Source organism: Drosophila grimshawi, unplaced genomic scaffold, assembly GCF_018153295.1.
Source record: "Drosophila grimshawi isolate 15287-2541.00 unplaced genomic scaffold, ASM1815329v1 contig_44, whole genome shotgun sequence".
In the NCBI taxonomy this organism is placed as follows: domain Eukaryota; kingdom Metazoa; phylum Arthropoda; class Insecta; order Diptera; family Drosophilidae; genus Drosophila; species Drosophila grimshawi.
Window position 1 is genome coordinate 17786294 of NW_025063240.1, and position 25807 is coordinate 17812100.

Genomic DNA, 25807 nt, shown 5'->3' on the forward strand with positions numbered 1-25807 from the left:
CACCATCGTGTCAGTCACTCGACGAACGTCAGCCTGCATTCAACATAAAATCTCTCCGTGTGTGCATCTGAAAAAGGATTCTTCATTCTCTCTACTCCTTCAGCAATAGCTAAAAAGTAAAAAAAAAATAACATTTCCCAGAACCAATACGCAATTAAATGTAAAATATAGAAACGCAATAAGCAAAGATAAGTTTCCTCCCCCCAAAAAACTTTTAAGCAATCGCCACGCGGCGTATGTGTAATATTATTTCTAAATAAATAATGTGTTAATTACATAGTTAATCAAAGTACATAAATTAATAAATATCGAACTCTTAAATATTCAATTAGATTGTTAGCTAAATAGTGAGTGTGTGTCAAGTATTATCAACAATAGAATTAAGCTGATATTTAAATAAAAGTACAGTTTGCATAAAACAATATTCTTCTGAAAATTACTACTGATTGTTTAACTTCAATAAAGTATATAAAACAAGTTTACAATAATTTAACAAACTTCTTATAAACAATATTCAGCAATATACCTAATAAACAATTGTATATTTAAGACGTTAGCTTTGCGAATTTATCAACCGGTGAGTAATTATAATTTATTATATGTATAAGTTATACTATTCTTCAGTTAATTTCTATGAATTTGTTGAACCCTCGAAAAATGGTTCAAAGTAGAGATAAGCTCATTTAGATCTTGCTATAATTTACTGAATAAAGAATTATAAAGCCTAACTTTAATAGACTTTAATTATCCTATGGGCATAGCTAAATCCTTTAGTTGAGTTATTAAGACTTAATTTTAAAACAACTTAAAAGCCTAATTTCTTGAACCAACATTTTTGGGTCTCTCTTGAAATCTACATATCTTAAGAAAGGACCAAAATGCGACCAGAGACTTCACATTTCAGATAGTAAAATGAGCCCTTCGAACTTTGAAATCTTTAGTCTTCCTGCACCGATTTATCGAAGGGCAAAGTAACAGTTGCTTTTCGATTATTAGAAACATATATTACTCTTTATGAGTACTTTGAAATATATATGAAACCATATATAAATAATTATAATTGTTTTAATCCTTGCTGAGAGCTTTTATATACTATTTTTCCTTTCAAGCCTGTAAAATATAAAAATCCTCTCTTATTAGTGTATTTATATGATATTCTTATTGATATTCTTCACAAACCTGATCAGTATTTTAGTACGCGTCTTTTAGAATATAGTATAGTAGAATTTCTATTGATAATACAATTCTCTTAGTCCTCGCTGAATGAAACTATATCCTAATTTTCGCTGTAATTCGAAAATCAGCAGAAAATGTGTAAAAATGGATAAACTTTGATTTGAATTGAATCCTAGAAACCTATTTATTCTTTCAGTTAGCGGTTTATAGAAACCTATTTTAACTCTTTACTAATATATTATATTTAATAGTAGATTTATAATTACTTAAATCCTTGTAAGCCTGAATAACAAAACATATTTAAATTTACAAGATTACCAAAAGAATGTCTGCGTAAATTATGATTTAAATTGAAAAATCATCTCTGATGAATACATGCTTCTTGAGAAGCATATTTATTCTTTCAGTAAACACATTTTCAGTAGCATCTTAAAACTCTATACTCTTCTATACCTTCTTTTTCGATGTAAGCCTATAAATGAAAATAAACTCAAAATATCCAAAAGTATTCAGTGTCAGGATAAAGTCTGAATTAGTCTCTATTCTTCAGAAGCTCTATGATTCTTCAGAAGCTCTTTCAGTAAGCGCCTTGTAGAACATTAATTTATTTATTCTATGTCTTTACTAATATATCTAATTTGCTAATGGCACAATAATTCCTTAAATACTTCAAATCAGCTTCCTTTTCATTTTGAGCTATTAACAATTCAAAGTAACCAAAAGAATTTCTGAATTGAAATAAATCATATTTTATTAGTATATGTTTCTTTAGAAGCCTATTTAGTCTATCTTTTTAGTAAGATATTTGAATTGAATTAGAATTCCTTAAATCATTATTGAGTGCTTCTATATGGCCTTTTTCCTTGTAAGCTTGTAAGAATACAAATTACAAGAATATCAAAAGAATGTCTGAGTAAATTATAAATTCAATATATCAAATCTATTTACTCTTTCAGTTATATATGTGAAATTTATGATATATTTTTAAATTTCTACTGGCTTTATAATTCGATTAATCCTTTCTGTGGGTTTCTTAATTCAAATATCAAAAGTATGAATCCTTTCTGAGAAGTACCCGCTTCTTCAGAGTCCTACTTATTATTGCTATTGGCATTACAATTTTTAAAATCCTATTTATACATCTTTCCCCTTACAAACCTCTGAATTACAATAACCCAATTATCACAAGAATACCAAAAGAAAGTCTTCGAAATCTATTTGTTCCTTGTAGAAAGAAACTCTAAAAATAATTGAATTTAGTTGGCAGTATCTAGTCCGATCAGTTGGTAATAATTTATGGCTTAAACTGTCTCAGGCTTAGTTCAGTCGACCAGCTCAATTATAGGCGCAACAGTGCTTTTCAAATTCCAGTCTGTCAAAGTCGTATTATTAGTCGATTATTATTATGATTAACCTTTTTTCGATTTAAATATTGCCTTTTTTTTTGGCTTCGCAGCTGACATGGCAAAACAGAAGCTGTTGGCATTGGCATTGGTTAAGGCTGTGGGCTTAAAGACGCTTCAAAATATTTGGCAATTGGCAAAAAAATGCGAAACAGTAGTCGACAAATTCCAACAGCTGAACGAATCAGTGAATAACCACTACAACAACAAACATCAACAGTAACAACAACAACAACAAAACTGATTTTTCGACCCATTTGTCTTTTGATTTGTTGGGCTTTCGGGCGATCAGAGAGGTTGAAAGAGCGGTCAGACAATCGGTTAGGTAGACACGGAGTTATTTTTTGAGAATTGGTATCATAATGACTCCAAATCAAGATCAGGCAGACACAGTTTTGCTTTTTGCTGGGCATTTTGGGGCGTTGCCTTTAAGCTCACATCAAGCCTCAAACTCAATTCAAGAGTTTTTCGGACTTTGGGTCTTTTCGGGTTTGAGTTCACGGCTCAGAGAACTGTGTGAATAACTGCGTTAATTTCCCAGGTTGACAGCGGATGTGGCTACTGGTTGCATGGCATTCCAGGCTCGGACGCTGCCTGCGATTCTGCGATCATTTTGGCATGAGGCATGCAACAATCTTTGGCATTCCACGGGTGTGTCAACTGTCTTTATTTTCGGCTCAGCTCGGTAGCTGCATGCTGAGCGCCATTTATGGCCACAATGCCAATGCACATATTTGTGAATAAGCCCGAATTGAATGAGCCACCATCTGACCATCTGACCAACCTTTTCTTGCCAACACCCCCGCAAATTTAGCTGTAAACTGTAACATATGCGAGGGCTTCCAATTCAGTTGGCTAAGAGTCCATTAACTGATTAACGCGAATATCTTCAGCGTACTCTGCTTCATATACATTTTTTTCTTAAAATTCCACTTGAAAATTCGACAGATATCCCAAACGAATATCTTTTTAATCACGAATTGTCTTATAAAAAATACTTCATTTCCCCAATCATTTTCATATATTAGCCAAAAGTAAAAACTTGATCAAAACTGAACAAATTTTCAAATATATAACGATTTTAGCCCCTAGATGAATACTACATTTAAGCTCTAATTCATTTAGCTGCGGAAAACAGAAAAAAAAAGATTTTTTAATCAAGTTTTATTAGAGATTGACATACCTATCGATAGCGACTATAAAAAGAGCGACGAGTTGCGTAGTTTACTTGAAAACCAATTTCAAAGTTGGCCGTTTTTCAGCAAAACTGAGTAAAATATTTGCCCATTGAGCAGACTAACCAGTTATTCAATTTAAGCAAATCTTTAAAATTTCCGATTCTTCCAACATTTCTCTAAGAGATATCCATCTATTTATCCATCTATCTATCATTTTACAAAACGTTTTCCTCAAATTTTGGACTTTTGATACATTTTTCGACTGAGGCTGCGATTAAAATATTCCTTTGACATGATTTGACTCTAGATTAATGCAACATTACAATTTTGGAAGCCCAATTATCGTTGCATATTGAATGTAGCAATTGTGCCTCAAATTGAAGCACGAATCCAAATAAAATGTTCTGCTCATTAAATAAATGATCATTGTTAAAGACTGAATTATATTTGATGATGGACCTTTTTGGAATTTATGAATGGGACGGAAGCGGGTTGGCGTTTTAAGTGTTGCCATTGCCGTCGTCATTTTGCCATTGTTATTAACATTTAACATTTGTTTAGCTTCAATATTGAAAACTCAAATACGCTTTTCGTGTGTGGTTGTGGATTGTGTGTGTTTGCTGCTTTCTGGGCGACCCACCAACGCCGACGGTTTTTTTTTTCTTCTTTTTTTTCGGACACTTTCCAAGTTGATTATATGCAAAGCAGACAAAGCCCACATCGAAAGCGAATCCAAAAAGCCGAAATGCTTCACATTTAACCATTTTTCAGCTGACATGGCAAAGATTTGGTTGAACCTACGGCGTGTCCAAATTTGGTCGTAATTTAAATATGCATTTGTTGTGCGCCTCTTTGCCACGGGAAACGAGCGTGGCACATACATTATTGTCACTCTTATGGCTAACTTTTTAACCATTTTACTGCCAACCAAAAAAAAACGAGCATATGTTATGCTTATTTTCGAACAACTCTGCCTATTTGATGGTGACACTAATTGTGCGGGGGCTATTCCAAATTGCATTTTATGCAAAGATAAGTCGGCAACGTATTCAAGTCTTTTCTTTATACTTATGTGTATCTCATCTGTTAGTTTAGGTCTAATTATTATATTATTATTATCACTCGCCAAACGATTTACTTTTTGTAGTCAGGAATTTCATAATATAGTAATATTTTTCAAATATAAGAATTTCATACTCGAATCTTGAATATTTTACTTCTTTTTTGTCTTTACTTATCTATCAGAATTAATAAAACAAAAGTTTCCCAATGTTTTCTAAATATCAAGTGAAATATATTCTAAATAAGGGTATAGAAAGTCGTCTATAAAACTTAAAACAATATTATTCGAAAATGTTTATGAATTTAAGTTGCAGCTGCAAATATATAATTTGCATTTTTGTCCCAACTGTCCCAATACATATAATTAAAAATGTTTTTTTTTTTTGCCACATTTGGGCAGGCAAAATGAAATCGGCTTTTTGGAAAACCTGTGAAGAACTTGTTGTCTACAGTGGGTTAGAACGAAACTTAATATGAGTGGCGAGTTAGTATAGATATATATACATATAATTATATATATATATATACATATGTAAATATTAAATATGTGTGTTAACGTGTCGCAACTGAGAGATATTAGATAGTCGGCCTACGCCCACGTTCATCAGCAGATGTGGGCAATTTATCTACCAAAAATTTACGCAGTTTCATTATGGCCAAAAATTTATGCATATTCCAAATAGAATTTCCATAAAACTAAGTTTTTATGCTTTTCTGCAGAAAGTGGCTTTTGTTAAAGATTTGCGGTTAATTTGGGGCGGCGGCGAGTCTGTCAAAGATTGACCAAAATTGAAAAAAACACAAGAAAATATTGCAATATTTCCAAAAATAAGCGTAAACAATTTACAGAGCGACCGAGAGAGACAGAGAAAGAAAAATACACAATCAATATATAAATATATATGTTCAGATATAAGACATTAAATAAAATAGCCACGAAAAACATCAACAACAATTTTTAAATCATACAAAAGCAAAAAAAAAAGCAAGAAAAAAGCAGAACCAAGTTTTTTTTCTTTGCCAGCGCACACGACGGTGACAGCGACGACGGCAGCGGGGCAGCGTCGCTGGCAGCGCAGGCCTCCATTCATTATAAACGGTTTCATTCATAAAAACGACTCTTGGCGGAGTGAGTGAGAGCGAGCTGTTTCGGAATTCGCCGCACTTGACGCGCTCTTTGACTCGTTTCAAATTCGCTCGACTCGTTCAAATTCGCTGTCGCTGTCGTACAGTGATTTTCGCTCGCGCTAAAAACGAGTTGAGTCTTGTGGCATTGGAGAGGAAGTTTCGAGTGTCGACGACTGTCTGTTGTGTGTGTGTGTGTGAGTAAATACAGCGATACATACATACATCTATACATATGTATATGTTTAGCAAGCCATTTTGATACTATGCCATATAATAAATGTATATACATATATACATATATATTTATATATATATCTACATATGTATTTATGCATGCTTTTTTCGCTTCCTTCTGCCCTGGAAAGTTCATGCTAATCTCTGGCACCCAATAGTCTGTGTCCCAAGCTAGCATGTATGTATGTATGTATTTACATGTAGTTTTTTTTTACTAGTTGTTATCTACAGTCGATCCGATTTGCCTGCCTGCCTGCCTGCTATCTCTACCCCGGTTTTGAGGCTTGGCTTATTAGACAACAAACAACTCTTCACGCTCGCTTTAACTTTTTTTTTGTCGTCGACGCTTTTGTTGTTGTTTTTCGCTGTTTTCAACGCACTTCGCAGTCGACTGCTGTTGCTGTTGTTGTTGCTGCTGTTGTTGCCACGCACTTTTTTTTAATGTTGAAGCCCAAGAAAAGTGCTACTGGTTTTGAGATTTTTATTTTAAAGTCGCTCTGCCTGCGCACAGTTTGCTGTTGTTATTGTTGTTGTTGTCGCCGCAGAGTCGTGTATTTTTCTATAGACACTGCCTGCGCAAAGCACTCGGCAACTCTGCCCGAACATCAACAACAACAGCGGCAGCAGCAGCAGCAGCAGCCCAAGCAGAAAGAGCAGAGCCAGCCAGACAACGCTGAACCAGTCGTCGTTGATGTGTTTGCCTTTCAAAATCATTCACACTCGACGCAGTTTCATTGTTGAAATTCAAGACTCCCGTCAATGGCAAGCTGAGCAAATCACATGGCAAATAAAGTGTATTATTTGCTTTATGAAAAGAGCATTCAAATGCTTACAATTTCAACTACATATAATTTATGCTTGACTAACAACGATCCTAAATTGTTTGCTTTGATGAATGATTTGTGTAATGGTCGCGCCGGTTGTTAACTTTTCTACTCGCACTATACTGCCATGACAGCAACAAAACCAACAGCAACAACACCAACAACAACAACACTGTATGCTTACCTCATGCAACATTCAGATACAGATACTTACCCGCACACACACACACACACACAATCAAACAGACAAAACACACACACACACAAACACACACACTTGGCAGCTGCAGCTATTCATGCATAGACAACAATATCGCCGTGGTTTGCTTTTGTTGTTGTTGTTTTTTGTGTAGCTACTTTCGCCTCGCTGTGTGCGTATTTTTCATTCATATTGGCAGCCAACGCGAAACAGAAACAGAAACAGGCAACGCTCATTGAGTCTGATACTATTTTATGGCCCAGCGCAAAAAAAAAAAATGTTGGTGAAAATATGCAACTAGCTGAGATTCAATTTAATACAAATAAACAAAAAAAAAACACACTCGAAAATTCGAGCTGAAAAATAAATAACTCAGGGCGAAAAATTGTGATTTGAGTGATTGGATTTGGATTCGAATTTGAAAAACACACACTCGGTGTGTGTGTGTGTGTGTTTTTGGATTCTCGCGTAGGCAGCGAGCCTAAAAATGAGTGTTTAGTGTGTGGGGTGAGGGAGGGAGGGCGGTGTGTTGGCACTGCAGGGGGTGGCGGCTTGTTATTGCTACTGCTTGTTTGCGAGCTGTTTGCTTTTAAATTTAAATGAATGAAAAAGAAAAAAAAACTGGCATGAATTTGTCGCAAGTTCCCCCCGCCGCACGCGGTGCCCCTCCCCACCTTAACAGCAGCGAGCAAGCCGAGCGAACGAGCGCGCCTACAAGTTGGCATATTTTCAATTTCCGTTTTTTTAAAAACAACAACAGCAACACACACACACACACTCACACACAGCAAAACCCCCAACACTAAAAAAACACACACATAGACACGAACACACACACACATACAGTCGCACACGGATAAAGCTGCGCAGCCCCAAAGCTTATGTTGGCGTCGGCCGAACGGCGAACGGGAGAACGGAGAACGGGCAAACGGGAGAGCGGGCAACGGCGGTGGCGGCAACGTCCGGTTGGTTTTTAGTACGAAAATTCGTCGCCGCCGTCGCCGTCGTCGTCACCGTCGTTGTCGCTTATAGCATAGGCTGGCTTCGTGCGCTTTTGAGGCCTGTAGTCGCTGCATGTGGGACAAGGGCGCTGTCAGATGGCGGGTGTGGAGGGGGTTAAGAAAGGCCGACCATGTGTTGTCGTCGCCTTACAAATGCTGTGTAGTTCAACAAAAATTTTTGCTTTGTAGTCACTCAAGCGGTGGAGTGCAGCGAATTCGCATTGAGTCAAAGAGCGAATTCGCTTTGCTCTCTCGCAAATGATCAACCACATACCAATGTATGTATAAAACTTAAACATACATAAATATATATGTATTGCACATGCCATACCCAGTCGTATTTAGCGAAACGTGTCTTTGAAAAAGTGCATTGGCTCTCAAGCATTCAAATATAATGCATATTATTTGTGCAACTGTTTTTGTGTGACATTTGTGGTCTTAAATTGAAATTAAAAATTTAGTTTTACAATTTATATTTATGATAAATTTCTGCAAAATTGATTTTACAACATTTACATCATATAACTACTCAAATAATTAAACAAACCAATGAATATATTTGGTATATTTAGTTTGCACCTTTAAAAAATTATTAATACTTAAACCTAAAATGGTGCGTAGTAAGTACTTATGTCATGCTTTCACGTACACCTGGGTTTTGAGAGCACTCACAGAGCTACACTCTCACCGCGCTCTTTTCGCCGCACACACAATTTCAGAATGAAATGGATTCGCCGTTGAAAAAATCAAACGGTTGCCAGTACGTCGCTACGAACTCGGCATTCATTTCGCTTCAAAAACTTTGAGCGTGTACACAGTGCAACGTGAACGGAGCTGAGCAGAGCGGCTGCCGCGAAGAGTAAATTTTTTTGTAGCCTGGCATTATTAAACATTCACTTCAAAACAATTTAACAACAATTCATCGCACAAAACGAACGACGACCAAGTAACCAGAGCAATAATTAAAATTCAAATATTATTTAATTAATTGTGTGCAAAATATACAAATAGTGTGAGTTTCAAAAAATAAAAACAAAATGTTTGTTTGTTAATATAAATGGAATTGCAATCGCAATTGAAAATCTATTTTGGAATTACAAATTGCTTCCAATGGAAATCATGTGCCTAAAAATGTAAATTGCGCAAAGAAAATCGACGTCTATTTAAAAGTCCAACAACAACAACAACAACAAAAGCAACAACAACAACAACGAGCACGGCAAAAATATCTAGCGAAAAAAAAACACAAAAAAATTTCAATTCAAATACAAAACGTGTTAAGCGAAAAATAAAACAACAGCAACAACGACAACAACAACAACAACAGCAACGACACACGAAATTTGTCTATATAAAATTGCATAAAAATATTTTTTACTGTAGTGTGTTTGTCGTAGCGCACAGATACAGATACAAAAAAAAAAAAGCAACACACTCACACATCTACAGCCGTCGACGTCGACGTGGCCCCCGTCAGAGTGTGCGTCCGTGTGAGCATATCTGTGTGTGTTCGTGTGCATGTCTCTGCATGAGTGTGTGTGCCGTGTCTGCCTGTGTGTGTATGTGTGTGCGTGTGTGTATGTGTGTGAGCCCGCAGTCGCTGTCAACGTAAACGCCGCCGTCGCCGTTGCCGCAAACGTTCATTATTATTATTATTATTATTGTTAATATAATAATATTTTTGGCACGCAAACCTGTAACAGTCTCGTTCGAGCGTCGCTGCCGCTGTCTCTGCCCACGTCGCTGTCGCTGCGTCGCTGTCAACGTCGCGTTTTGTGTTAATTAAATTTACTTTTGTGAATGAAATGCGAAAAAAACCAGCAAAGCGAATAAAAAATATTTTTTAATATGTACATAAATGCTAAATAAATAACACAACACAACACAACAACAGCAAAAAGCAAATCTACGCCCGTCTATTTGTATATACACATATATATACACACAACACGCACAACAAATACACCAACAGCAACACACACACGCATACATACATACATACACATACAGCGTCTGTATGTTAAATTAAATGCCGCGATCGCATCGCGACTAGAAATAAAAGCCACCTAAATTCAAGTTAAGTGCCCCCAAACTTTGGATTATACTACGAGTCTACCACAACGAGTACACAGCATTAAATTGGATATAACACACACATATATACATCTATATATATATATATAACATAACGGATTATATACACAATTTTCTATTTGGATTTTAAACGGATTGCTTTTGAAAATCAATGTAAGTTTCCCCAACCCAACTTGGATATGCATAAAAAACAAAAACAAAAGCAAAAACAGAAACAGAAACGAAAACTAAACAAAAAAAAAACAGTTGTGGAATTTCAACATTTTGTAACGGGACCTTGGCGCTATCAGATATCAGGAAATGCACAATTACCATTTCTACTGATTTGTGGCAGGGTCGTGACAAATGCAAATGTTAATTTATGTCTATACTATATACATTCTTACATACATATATAAACGACTATATATAGTATGCTGTAGTAAACAACAACAGGAAGGATTGTTTTAAAACAATAATCAGAAAACAAGCTAATCATTTAGAATGTTTTTTTTGTTTTTTGTTGTTTTGCTGTTTGCTGCTACATCATTTTATTGCAATTTCAGCATATTATGCCGGATATTCATTAATTTTCTAATTATGCAACTTATTAATTGTTTTCGAGTGTATATCCGACTGTGGCAAGTGTTATTTTCCTTCAATTGTGATATTATGATATTCTATGATATCTGCAGCCAAATAAATCCCCATTTAAGTTACAAAATGGTTGAGCAAATGAGAAATACCCTCCACAGGGGAACAGAGTACAAATTCAACTCGCAATCAAATGTTTAACTGACTTTGCAGTTGCTTGTTGTTTGTCTCGCACCTATTTACCGATCTGCCAGACAGATAATGCGGCATGCACCTAACAAAGATTAGAATGAATATGAACAACAAAAAAAAATAAAAATAAAAACCGAACAAAATGAAAACAGTTTTCTTTACATTTTATATGGCAGCATTATATTGCGATCGGATTGTATTTGGATTGGATTGGATCCGATTCAAAGTCGCTTCGATTCGATTCGATTGTGTTATTTGCTTCATTGTTGCTCCTCCGTCGGCTGCTGATAAGGTGCAAATGAATTTGAACTTCCCATTCACTAAATCTGCCCGTTGTCTCTAATCAGTTTCTCACTCATTTGTTGTGTTGTCAACACACACACACACACACCTGGAGTGGAGCACCGCAGCACTAAAGTCTTTTCACTGGTTTTTTCTGATCGCTCTAATCTAGCCAACTGAGCTAACTGTAAAATCACGTGCTGTCCCATAAACAAACCAAAAAAAGAAACAAAAAAACTACAACAAAAAACAGTTCTATTTACGATTCGATTTCGTCATTGGCACTTCTTTCATTGCATCCGCTCGATAAGCGGTTAAACGCACTTTTTTTTTTATAGTTTTTTTCGTTTAGCTTTTACTTTCTATTTTTTTTGTCGTTGCTTTCAAATTGACACACGCTTAAAATATCAGGAGTGCTGGTAGTTTTTTTTTGTTTTTTTTTTTTGGAGTGGGTTAAGAACTGACGAACGCGACCAACAACAACAACAGCAACCACAGAAAAAATGTCTCTATCGCTCGCACAGCTCAAGAGTCCCAAAAATAAATGAAGAGGCGTTAAAGAAAAAAAAAGTTTTTCAGGCCCGATAAGTTCGTTTGTGGGCATGTTAACATTTTGTTTCCCCCCCAACCCCAACCCCTCACCGCTTCCTTGTTGTTTTTGTATACATTTTGATCGATGGTCTCGACGTTCCACATACGTTTACTTCTGTCGAGCATTATTTTTCTTTTGGCTCGTGACTGCATTTTTTTGTTTTTTTTTTTTTGGTGGAAACGAACTCGATTTCGATTTGGATTTGTATCTGATATGGTTTTGTTTTCGTTCTGATAGCTTAGTGTTTAGCCGTGCCTGAGGGGTTTTCCCCCAACTCCTTTGTTCCCGCCTAACACCTTCTGCTCACCTGTCTGCGAATTTATATTTTTTTCAATGGAATCGTGATTTGCAATAGTTTTTATCAGGCATTTTTTCGCCAGTCGCACTTGGCATTAAATTAAATTTAGGCAGACACACAAACACACGTAAACAAAAATATACATATCTATATATGCATATATATATATATATATATAGATATACACCTATTTATGTCATAGCCAAAAATATAGTAGAGAACAACACACAGAAAAATCGCGCTCTAGCGAAATTCATTCATGAACGTAGCCAAAGGTTCTCCGAGAATATAAATAAATAAATTATATGTTTAAATTTGATTAACCAAATAAATAACAAATAGCAACAACAACAACAACAACAACAGCAAACAGGCATTCAAAGAATTAGCCAAACATTTTGAGAAAAATTTACAATGTCGTTGATGACGCAGTCTCAACAACGTGGGAATGGGCAACCGAAACTGAAACAGAGACTGTGGCAGGGGCACAGAAGGAGGCTGCTGCCTCTGCGGCAGAGACTGAGGCACACAAATACGCAAATTCAGAAAGCAAAGCCAAAAATTGTAATACATGTTACTATAATGCTATAATGCAATATACAAGCGCATGCATATCGAAATAAATAATATATAAATATATATAGATATATTTAAGCAGACGTATATGCAATTAATTTAAGATTTATAGCAATGATATGTGGGTCACTCGAACTGTTTACCAAATAGATTTATTAAGTGGCAACAAAGGTGGAAAACATTAATTATGCCACTTTTTAAATGCCAATGCAAACTTTTTAATATAAAAACAACTTGACTCTGAATTTTAATTGGTGACCTTTTGCATTGGCTGATTGCAGTTCATATTATTGTAATTTATTGTTTAGTAATGTATCCGAAATTAATTTAGTGACCATTTTAGCTTCATTTCAAGAAATAGTCCAATATAAATGAATTTTCATTAACGATCTTTTGGAGCAAACAAATGGCTTTAACAGTTCAAACTAAGATCAACTTGAATATACAGTACAAGTTGTACTTTAGTATAAAATATAAAACTATATCTTCTTCAGATTAAAGTGCAATATAGACTAAAGAAGATATTGAATCAAATACAAAACTAAACTTAATACTAAGTAGCTCTAATTAAATACATTGACGAGGCCGAGAATGTCGATCTCTTCAATATGAAAGCATGCAGTATATATATATATATGTTATATATACATATGCACAAACATACACATATGTATATTCATATGCATATATGTATATATATCTATATCAATATGTAAATAGATGAGCAAAGTACTTTTGCGTTGACGAAAAAGCTGAAATTCTGCGGCTTTTTGCGGTGCCAGCAAAGCAAAGCGAAACGCCAAGTGAAAAGCCAAAAAAGAAAGAGTCAAAAACAAAAACAACAATAACAAAAGCAGAAACAAAATAATAAATACACATACAAACAGACAGACGGACAGACAGACAGACAGACAGACAAACAGACAGACAGACTTAAGAAAGAAAAACCAAAAAAGTCTGAAAACATTTTATGCCGCAAGCAAACATGTGATTTTAATTATTTTTGTCGTCGCAAAATTGTTATTTTTGAAAATTATAATTTTTAAAAATAAACCCCAAACAGCCAACAGCAGCAACAACAACAACAACAACATTGTAGGGCAGTGCAATAGACGATCATGATGCTAATGGTGATGATGATAATGATGATGAATGGCACACTTGCCACCATAAACCAAAAAGTATCTGCAACTTTTACGTAGATTTGTCGATCAATCTTTTTGTTATGTTTCGCATAAAATATATCGCAGTGAAATGCTTTATTTGGTTTATTTTTAAGATTATTTTGAAGACTTCATCTGAATGCTGTTTGGTATTTTTGCAGAGTTGTTGACCAACAATGTGTTAAACATCAGATTTTATTTACATATATTCACTGACACTGGCGAAGTCTTTGCAGAAATCAACTTAACTCTTTAACTGTATAAGCAACAACAAAATTCGATATTTTGAAACACTATGCAATTTTAGAATATTTCTAAAAACTATTTCATAAGAATATGATTTGATAATTTGATTTTTAGCTTGGGCAAAACAAGTTGAATGTGTTTTCTTAGTCATTTCCTGAAATTGCTTTTAAAAGCTATGCTTTACATACGCATCAACCAATTTATTTAATATATACGATACTTTACTATCCAAGCATTCCATTCTATCTATCAGCTATCCATTAGCAAAGCGCCAGTCTTTAGACTACTTTCCCAACCCAACCCAACCCTATCCAACCCCCAATTGTTGGTCTGCCCACGCATTAAGTTCGCTTCCGTTTGTTAGTTTTTGCATGCCCCAAAGCTTAAGCGGCTCCCAGTTTGAGTTCTTCTCTAGTTTTTGTTTTGTTTCGTTTTAGTTTTTTTTTAGTTTTGTTTGCTTCTTTTTTTTCTTCTTTTTCTTGCCTGGCCCACCCAAATGGCAGTTGTCGAGAAGCGCATACAAAATGCTTATTAAGCGCTAACTGCTGAGTATATATTGCGATACAGGCAGATATATCGAGATATATATATATATATTTGTATAAGATACAGAGATGTACATATATAGTATTTGCGTACACAAAACAAATATGTTTCCGAGAATGTCGTCAATGAAATGATAGAAAAATCTAAATAAAAACGAAAAATACGCCCCAAAACTGTCACAGGCAACGAATGAGGAGGCGGCCTTTGATGTCGTCGCTCGTCCCTCGTCTCTCGTCTCTCGTCGCTCGTCGCTCGTCTATGTCTTGGCTGGCAATAAACACAATGGCTGGGCGCAATCTTTGCCACCTGTAGGTGACAACCATTAACCATTATAATGATCCTCATCCACAGCCCACATCCTTATCAAATGCTCCGTCTACACAGCCCAAAAAAATAACCAAATAGCCAAGAAAATGTTGATTCAATTAAGAAAAGAAATGTCTTCATTTGTGTATAAAATATTCAAGAGTTTTAATTGGAAATTTTAAATATTGATTTTTAGTAGATATATTTGAATTTGGTAATTAGTAGATTTATTCGCTTAAATATGAAATCATTTGAATAATAGTTTTACTGCTTATGAATTATTCTGAAATGGGTTTGAACACAAAAAACTATATTTACTCAGCTTGAATATTTTTGCGAATTAACAAATTAACTGCTGAAAACGCTGCATGGCATTTTAATTGCGTCCTAATTTTTTTCCAACTGTAGAAAGCAAGAGAAGCTGCTATTTTGGGGGCTGCAAGGTGCGTAGGTGACCAGGCTGTGCGCCAGTGTTGCCATAGCTCCACTTGGCTTGAGACGAGCCCACGCAGCCAACTGCTGCTGCTGCTGCTGCTATTGTTATTGTTGTTGATATTGTTATCCTGGGCAAATGTAAGCATCTCAGAATTCATTGCGCTGCAGACACTTTAGGCGTCACTCACCTCTTTTTTTCTTTTTTTTTTTCTTTTTTTCGTTGTGTATCTTACGGATGTACACAAGAGAGAAAGAAAGCAAGCGGGGGCGTCGTGGGAGGGTTGGGGATTGTTGGCCAAAATGTGGCTAAAAATAGCAAAGCGCAGACAGTAAAGTGTTTGCGACGCTTCTCTCGCTCTCTCTCTCTCTCTCTCACTCTCTCTCTGTCTCTGTCTCTGTCTCTCGCTCTCAGTCATTCTCTCGCTCGCTTTTTGGCCCCAAATCACGCGCCTGTTTCTATGCTTTGATAAACTTTGCCAGCTCAGCTGTTTGTGTCTGTGTGTGTGTGTGTGTGAATGGGTACAGCTGTGTGTGTGTGTGTGTGTGCTGGTGTGTGTACTTGAGGGCAAGTTAAGGCGGGTCAGGTTGATGTGTCGGGCGCTGTTCATTTTTGGGTGGTTGCCTGACGCTCTTTGAGCCACAAAAGCAGGCCGTCGATTTGCTCTCGATTGTTGTTGTTGCTATTTTGGTAGCTGTCTCTATAAGTGGGAATTTATATGTTTGTGTGTAGGTATAGAAATACACCGACGACAGACGTGATGGCGTTCCTTTTTCAATCTGTGTTTGTGTGTGTGTGTCATTGACGTCATCAACAGCATGTCATGAATGTCGCTTATTTTATTTTGGCTTATTTTTTGCCAGCCAATGAACATGGTGTGCACCTGTGTGTGTGTGTGTGTGTGTGTGTGTGTGTCTTAGCACGTTGTCAGTTAGCTAGCTAGATAGTTGGTTGTATGTATGTATTTAGGAGCAGCTGTCGCCTGCGCAGTCTACGCCAACGTAGCACACGAAAATTAGATATAGAAAATTATGTGTGTGTGTGTGTGTGTGTGTGTGTATGGCTCTATTAATGCTCTGCTTCTTCTAGTCTTTTATTTGGTTGAAGGGGACTGTCCCTAGCAAATTTGTGGGCGTTGCTGCGTGGCAGAAGAAGCAGCAGCAGCAGCACCAGCAGATTACGAGCTATATGAAATAATACTAAATGCAAATGACAAAACAATAATAGCAAAGAATTACAATAACAACTTAAGTCTACTGTCTGTCTCTAAACTATATAAACTCTTTTTATTTGTCATATTTAAATTATGAAAATATATCAACAAACGATAAATAAATAATTTCAATATGCTAAAAATCATTCAGAGCATTGAAAATGACGCCCAATTCAAAGTTCTAGAACTCCAAAGTAAAATCAAAGCTATCAGATTAGTAGTATTCTATATTTAGTATATATAGCACATCCATTTGTCAACCATTTGTTATTATACCAATACACAAAGTAACCCTTCAGCAAATCGTTTACATGGCCAGTAAATCAAGTAAAAAACAAATCTATAAGCTAACAATTAATGTAGCTATTGAAGCCAGTCCAGTTCTAGTTCTTTAAAAAACTACACATTCATAGACATATGTGTATATTGTACAGGAAATTCCCCCCACTTCCCGGGCGAATGAACATCTGAACATTTTCAATGAACACATTTTTTTTTTTGGTTTGGTTTGGTAAAACATCTGTTGAAGGTATCTATTTATAAGGCAAGGGCAACAGTTGTGTTGCTGTTGCTGTTGTTGTTGCTGTTGTTGTTGTCAGTCAAAAGGTGTGCATGCAACAACAATGAAACAGCACTTACGCACTGCAACAACAATTAGTAGATGCAGCAAATGTTGCAGCTTCCTTTTTGGCTGCCACTTAACTGTAACTCACTTTGGCCATTATGAAGAACACACTGAGAATTCTACCTGAACCAACCTACCTACTGCAAGCCAATGCACCAGCTGACGCATCACACACACACACACACACCCATAGACAGAGAGAGTGTGTGTATGTGTGTGTGTGTATATAGATACAGCTGCGTAGAAAATTGTAAGAGGCTCTTCGCCTCTTCGCCTCAGTCGACAATCAGTGCAAGAAAATCTTGAGGTCGATCATCTGTAGTTTATGGGCTTCTTTCTTACACACCAGCCAGCAACAACAACAACAACAACAAGCAACAACAACAACAACCAACAAAAAACCTAACCGTCGAATGTTTCCAGTTTTCTCAGTTGTTGTTGCTGTTGTTGCCCAACTCAGCCTCATTTGTTGGTGATTTGATCTTTTGCTGTGCGTTCGTTCATCCTATGCTCCCTCTCTCTCTCTCTCTCTCTCGCTCTCGCTCTCTCTTGGTCTCTGTTAACTTGAATCGTTCAGTCAGCCAGTTAGCTTCAATGATTACTAAAAAAAAAAGTAAAGAAAAATGGACAAAAGCAGCCAACATAATCATCAGCATCATTATCAAGAGCATAGACGCAGTCGGGCCCTACTAAATAAAATACACTGCAACAAAATAGAAGTAGAAATAGAAAATTTGAATAATCTGCCAATTGGCATATTATTGTTACTTTGTATTTTTTATTCTTTTAATTTTAAATAGTTATTTGACATATTTTATTATTTAACTTAAACTATTTTTAAATCTTTGGATTTTTAATTACTTGAAATGTGGCAATATTTGTAGTAATATTAATTTTTTATGCTTGCAACAAGAGCTTTTTTCACTTCATTTAAGAATGGTTTCATCTTACTTGAAGTCACCTCAAATTGATCATAAGAAAAGTGAATTTCTTTCTCTGTACACAATGTGTGTATATATTTATATATATTTATATACAAACGCACATGCGTGAGCAGCAGCAGCATGTGTGTGTATCTGTGTGTGTGTGTATCTGTGTGTGTGTGTGTATCTGTGTGTGTGTTTGCCACATGTGCTGCTCATTTGCTTTGAAAACTATTAGCTGCCCTTTGCTGCTGCTGCTGCTGCTGCTGCTGTTGCTGCTGCAGCATCCACAACAACATATGGCCTTTTAGACTACTTGCGTCTGGTTTTTAGTTTTTACTTCTTTAGTCTCTGGCTTGAGCTGTCTGTCCGTCTGCTTGTCTGACTGTCTCTCTCTCTCTCTCTCTCGCTCTCTCTGTCACTGTCTACCCCTCTCTCGCTCTTTTGCGCTCTCTTTCTCTCTTTCTCTCTTTCGCTCGCGCGGTTTGAGCATTTAAATAGTTTAATGATCTGTGCTGCAACAGCAACTGTGGCTATGTTTGTTGTGCCACAGCACAAGCAGCAGCACAAGCAGCAGCAGCAGCCGATGTTGCTGCTGTTGTTGCTGTTGCATGCCGATTGATTTCCCCTGTTACCCTTTTTTCGCCCTTTTCGCCAAGCCTTTTCCGTTACCGATTTACTGCCACGGGGGCTCCGAGCAGCTCTGCAGTCATTAGTGTTTCCTGTGTAGGTTTTTCATTTGTCGTTGTCTTCGTCGTCGTCGTTTGCTGTGCGTGTGTGTGTGTATCTGTGTGTGTATCTGTGTGTGTGTGCCCTTAAGGCAAATCCGCACATATTTTTAGCAGGCGTCGCCGCTAAAAATGCATTAAAAACACCATATGAAAATGCATATCTCTCCATCCTACTCTGTCTTTGGAAACATAACAGAATAATTATAATAATATCAAAAAGCGCACGAGCCAATAATCTTTTGCTAGCTATTATTTACATATATATATACATATATATATATAGTATTTTTTTATGTGTATATATAGTCAATGCTGACTGCTTGTCAATTTCCGCAGATCAGCGAATTTTGCTAAAATAAATGAAATGAAATAGCAGAAACACTTAAACGCCTCGAAGCCCACGTGATTCAATTATAATTGTACTTTAGTAGACAGCAGGGGCATTAAGTGAGTGTAATTAAGTAAAGCAGACAATATTGGCAACCAATTAATTATATATATTTATGTTTATTTATCGGGTGTTTCCTTATTATTTGATTGCCTGCAGCCAAAGTGACACATTTTATTTGGCTAAATGACTAATATAAACGCTTCTGAGTAGTTCATAAAATTGCTCATTTAATGTGTTTTTTTTTGTTGCTTTTATTTATGTTAATTGGGTCATGCTGACATTTCTTTAGCGGCAATTAATTCAATGCATAAATGGCAGCGGGACACGCCTTATATGCCACCGCTAGTCTCTCTGCAGCCCACCACCCGCCCAACCTATAGTTGCTCCCACAACATTAATTTGAACTTCAATGTCACCTCCGCCCACAGCTCGGCCCTCAAAATCACCGGCTTATAAGCCAGAACAGCAACCACAACAGCAACAACAACAACAATTCGTTGTTTAAGCACGGAAAAAAAAGAATAGAATAAAACCTGTTTGCATTTGATTCGCTGCGAGTTTATTTTTATATATAAAAACACAGCGCATTGCTGTGTTGCTCTGGTTGTCATTGTTGTTGTTGTTGCAGGTTGCAGTTGCTGTTGTTGTTGTTGTATTTGAATTGCAACATGCAGTGACACTTGTTTCTCTGCCGCCAACAAACAAACAAACCAAGCAGCCAAACAACAAACAAAATACAATGGCGCAAAAAAAAAATAAAATAAATACAACAACCAAAAAAATAAAACCCATCGAAATCGTTGAAACGTTTGAATGAAAGACGACAACGTTGACATCGGCGTCACTAAGACGTTGACGTCGACAGCGACTGCGACAGCGACGCCAACTGCGACATCGACTTGTGACTTGTTCTGTGGCGCCCGCAAAACGTCAAGTTCATTTATTAATGAAAACGTTTCAAATTCAAATGGCAATTTTCGTTGTGTGAACAACAACAAGCAGCAGCAGCAGCAGCAGCAGCAACAACAACAATAACTGTGACAACAATGTTAAAAATAAATGCGCTATGTACTTAAACAAAAAAAAAGGAAAAAGAAAAATTGGCAGCACTTTTTCACCACTTCTTGCCAAGGTCAAAGTTTGCCAGCAAAAAATAAAAATACCAAATCAAAATGAAAACAACAACAGCAACAGCAACAACAGCAGCAGCAGCAACAGCAGCAACAACAGCAGCAACAACAGCAGCAACAGCAGCAGCAACAGCAGCAGCAACAGCAGCAGCAGCAGCAACAACAGCAGCAGCAACAACAGCAGCAACAGCAACAACAGCAGCAGCAACAACAGCAGCAACAACAGCAACTAACAATACTTAATGCTAAACCCAACTAAAAATAAGAAAAATCTTTTTAAATTACGTGTTGCTATTGTTGTTGCAGTTGTTGTGTTTGTTTATTGTTGTTGTTGTTGTGTTTGTTGCGCTGTGCCAATTAATTTAAGAATGAAATCGAAAATCTTCACGTTGCTCGTTTTTTGCTGTTCATTTTATGTTTTTTTTTTGGCATTTTTGTTTTTGAGTTTTCGGCTCAATTTAGTTTTTAGTTTTATTAACTTGATTTCACTAAAATGCCAATTAAAAAACAAAAATGCCCATAAAATATATTTAATTATTTATTGATTTATTTGTTATCTGTCTTGTTCATTTTGGCACATTCCTCATGTTCATAAATTACTAAATAATTTGAACAACACAAATAATTTGATAATCCTCTGACAATAACATAAAATCAAATGTGTATAAGAACAAAAAAAAAAAAAATAGCTACAAGAAATTAAAAAAAAAAAAAAACTACAAGAAATTAAAAAAAAATAAAATAAAGAAATAAAGAAAATCAAAAGAAAAAATCAAATCACGTTTACAGCCAAAGCGATTGGCAAACACACACATCGAGTATTTATTCTGATTCTTTTTCTTTTTCATTTCTTTTTTTTTTTGTTGTTATAGCTTTTCTTATTGGCAATCAGCAGCGATCTGCCACAGCTGCCCCTGCCCCCGAATGCCCCACTTAGAACACCTCTTCATCCTTCTCCTCCTGCTCCTCCTCCTCCTCTTAGCTGGTCCAAAGCCCATTCCTCATCTGTTGGCTGTTTATTTCGATTTTGTTTTTCTCAATTGTGGTCATTCTCGAAAATTGTTTTTGAGTACCGGACATGACGTCAATAAGTGGGCGTTTGTGTTAATTTTTATACCAACACACAAAACACATATACATGTTTTATATATATATATGTGTGTGTGTGTGTGCATATCGCTATATACTTATGTAAAGGTGGATCTATAAAGATCCACTTAGAATATACATTTTGCGAGGCGCTTTTTGTAAGCATTCAAAATACTAATAATAATATTAATTCTTGACGCTTTTTATGACCAAATATATATATAGTATATATATATATGCATATTCTATATATCGAGTCTTTAATAATTTCCTGTATTTTCCTTATTTCTGACTCGTGCCATGGATTTAATAATGTGTAAACATTTTTGCTGAAGCGGTTCAATGGCAAGAGTCAAAGCACAATTAAAGTATTAATAATACAAACAGACATACATACATATAAATACATAAATACATACGTACACATATAGAAAGCAATTAAAGTGGGTAAAGAGATTAATTTTACTTGGATTTTTACGAACTGCGGGAGTGTCTATAAAAAGATAATGGAGGCTAAACAGTTCAAATGGCCTGAGGTGATTATAATACTAAAAAACAAATTTGTACCACAAAAATTCCGAGTTTAGCAAACTGTGAAACTTAGCAGAGATCACAACAAATTTATATATATATATGTACTATATATAAAGTGTGGCAATTACAAAACAACAATAGACTAAACCATTTCTGCAGAATTCACATTAAGCAAGATTCCCTTTAATAACTCAACTCACAATTAGGGAGCCATAATCTTGAAAATATCATGTGTCCAGGCACCGAATTCAAGTGAATTTTTTATGTTTAGTGCCAATTCGAGACATTTGAACCAAAAAAAAAGAATTAATAAAACAAGTATAAAAAATAAACAACTAGAAGGGCACACTTTTCAAGTGCCAGCTGACCACATACCCTGTATTGAATAAAGCAAATAAACCAATAGAAAAAAGTTAAGATGTTGTTAACCTAATTGAGTTATGAATGCTTTCATTAATCAGCTTTATAAACTAAACTATAAACATTCTAACTATGAAAAACTCGTCTGACTTTAGTAGTATACCCCTTGCAAAGCCACTTAACTGTAGGGTAAAAAAAAGCTTTGCATTTATGTTTACACAAAAGTCACGCCAAGATTTTGACCTTTTTCTTGGGCGTTGAGCTGACCAAAGCTTTGTTGTTGTTGTTGTTGCTGCTGTTGTTCTTAGCTGCTTTTAATAGCACAGCAAGAAATTAATTACAAACAATGAAATATACTCGGCACATGAAGAAAAACTTTTATATTTAAACTATATAAGCACAGTAATAATAATAACAACAGCAACAAAAAAACAGCGAATCGTGCCATGTTGCAGGGGGCCTTCATTTGTGCCCCTGCCACTGCCCCTGCCCCATGCTTAGAATCTACTAATATGTATGAAATGAACGTGCCATTTGGAGGCAGTTGCACATAAATACAGTCAAACTTCAATAACGTTGCAGTTGCGCAACACAATTTTCCAACTAATTTAATGCATATCTTTATATATTTTATGCCATTGTTTTGTTTGTTGTGCATATCATTAGAAAATACATAAAATAACAATTAAGGTACAGTAAAGCCTTGTGTTCTGTTATTACAAAGCTTGACTGTACGACTGTACTTGAATCGAATTTTTGTTTATTTAATTTGGTATTTTGGTTTGTTTTGTTTCTTTTTGCAGAAAGCAATCGCCGTGCTGTGTGGCTGAGGCAAGAGAAAAAAAACGGCAATCGAGAGAACGTGGCTAGGATGAAGGCAAATCGAGCCGATTTCGGGCACAGCAATTACCGAGGGCCATATTAAGGGGGTACAGCCCGTAATCGAGGCTGAAGACCTTTTGGAGTGTGCAGTGGCAAGGACTGGTGCTTTTGGGCATTGGTTGCAACACTACATGGATCGCAGAAATGGCGGCGATCCCTTGGCGCCACCCCGGCCCCCAAAGCTACTACCGCGCGTGCATCGACCAAGGGCGCCGGAGCCAACAGCGTTAAGTGGCAGCATCAATAGCAACAGCAACAGCAACAGCAACAGTACCAGCAGCAACAATAGCAGCAACAATAGCAACAACAACAGCAATCAGCAACTTTCGAGTATTACAACAACAGCAGCAGCAGCAGCAGCAGCAACAACAACCACAAACAACAACACAATATCGATAATACCAACAACGGCCGATTTCGACGACTATCAGATCCATCATCTGACATTTCTGCCCCAGCGTCCGAGCAGCTTGAGTCGCAACAGCAGCAACGCATCCTCATCGACGGCAACGGCGAACAGCAGCAGCGCTGGTTCCACATCCAGTTTCACTCGTCGCCGTCCGCCCCCGCCGCTGCTAACAATCAACAGCAGCAGCAGCAGCAGCAGCAACAACAGCAGCAACAGCAACAACATCAGCAGCAACAACAACAACAACTTCCTTAGTCATTTCCAAAGCGCTGAGCCGGCCGCGTCACTGTTGTCAACGTCACTGGGTCAGCCGCCCGCCTCCCCTGTCACGCTGGCGCAACCGCGACCCGAATCGGAGAGGCTCACCAATGAGTATGTGGACACGCCGTTGCAGCATGCGACACGGTCGCAACATCCCGCCGGCCAGCAGGACAATGGCCAGACGACGACGCATCATTTGCTGTTGCTGCCGCAGCGACACCAACAACAGCAGCAGCAGCAGCAACACCAGCAACATCATCATCATCATCAAACAGCAACAACACCTCATCATCGACTGGCAACGTCGACGGCGACGCCGACGTCAGCAACGTCAGCAACGGGCATCGATGGCACCGATGGCTTATTACATTCGCATTTGCAGCACAGCACAACAACTCCCGCGCAACACCAACACCAACATCAACACCAACACCAACAACTACAACCGCATCAGTTAAATGGTCAAACCAAAGCACCCGCCTCAAAGTTTGCGCCGCCGGCGCCACCTCGTCTTGGCCTGGGATTTGCGGCAGCAGCGGCCAGTGGACAGCCGCAGCTGACGCAGCCCATCACCAAGCAGCCATCCTCGGGCAAGGAGCACATGCACGCACTGGAGGAGCTGTTGCAACAGCAGCAGCAACAGCTGCAGCCGCATCAACATCAACAGTCAGCAGCTGGTCAACTGGGCGCCTCGATTGTCATCGGCGGTGATCCGTCGCTGCTCAATCCGATTGTCTGTCCCCGTTGCGGTCTGTGCCGCTGCGAGCAGTGCCAGAGTCCGCGACCGCTGCCCCAGACATGGGTATGCAACAAGACGTGTTTGTGCAGCGCCGAGTCTATCATTGATTATGCGTCGTGTTTGTGCTGTGCCAAGGCCCTGTTCTATCACTGCGCCCGGGACAATGATATGGACTGTGATGATGGCAATGGCACACCCTGTGTCGATAATCCCTGTTCCTGTGGCCCCTACAAGCGCACCCAGCGCTGGGGCTGGCTGGGCGCCCTGTCCATTGTGCTGCCCTGCTTGTGGTGCTATTGGCCCATGCGCGGTTGCATCAAACTCTGCGAGAAGTGCTATGCCAGGTTTGCGGGACGCGGCTGTCGCTGCCAGGGCAACATCTCCGCCATGGGCAATGGCAGCGGCAACAGCGGCAGTGCTGGCGGCGGTGGCATCAACTCCACCAGCAGCATGATGCCGATTGTGCCACTGGGTGGCATCAGCCCGGTGAATGGCAATCAAAATGTTGGCATTCCGGTTAGTGGCAAGAGTTTCGAGCATGGTTGCAGTGCGGCCAGCCGGATATTGCGCAAGGGCGATCTGACGCCGGAGAAGCGACTGCTCGACTCCAGTCCGGACTACTAAGAACAAAAAACAAAAAGAAAAACAACAAATGAAAAAGAAGAAAATGGGAAGTGGAAAAGCGTCGCACGCGTTTTGTGCGCGTTTTTTGCCGCGCGTAAAAAACGATACGCACAAAATAAGAGTCGCTTGGTAGGTGGCAAAATTTATATATATATATATATACGCCTATATATACAAATATTAAATGTATGACTTAAAGATATATGCCTATATATATATATTTACAACAAATATTGAGAATGTATGATTTAAAGCTATACACACAAAAAAAAGTTTAATGTATGATTTAAAGCAAAACAAAAAAAAAAAAGGGAAAAAGAAAAACAAGAAAAGAAAAAATAAATAACCAAAGACTGCAAACAGATAATTATTAATTATTAGAAATGTTAT

The 25807-nt window shown here is 37.5% G+C and overlaps 1 protein-coding gene across 2 annotated transcripts; it reads left to right on the top strand.

Annotated features, from left to right (window-relative positions):
- The first annotated feature begins 559 nt into the window (after positions 1–559).
- Positions 560–25735, top strand: LOC6557673 (protein sprouty). 2 transcript variants are annotated; one of them, XM_032742962.1, is made up of 2 exons: positions 560–577; positions 23306–25735. In XM_032742962.1, exon 2 carries the CDS (start codon positions 23516–23518, stop codon positions 25415–25417), a length of 1902 nt encoding a protein of 633 aa, XP_032598853.1. In that variant the 5' UTR covers positions 560–577; positions 23306–23515; the 3' UTR covers positions 25418–25735. The 2 variants fall into 2 exon arrangements, with proteins under 2 accessions (XP_032598853.1, XP_032598852.1); XM_032742961.1 differs by lacking the exon at positions 560–577 and adding an exon at positions 10191–10452.
- Positions 25736–25807: the final 72 nt, after the last annotated feature.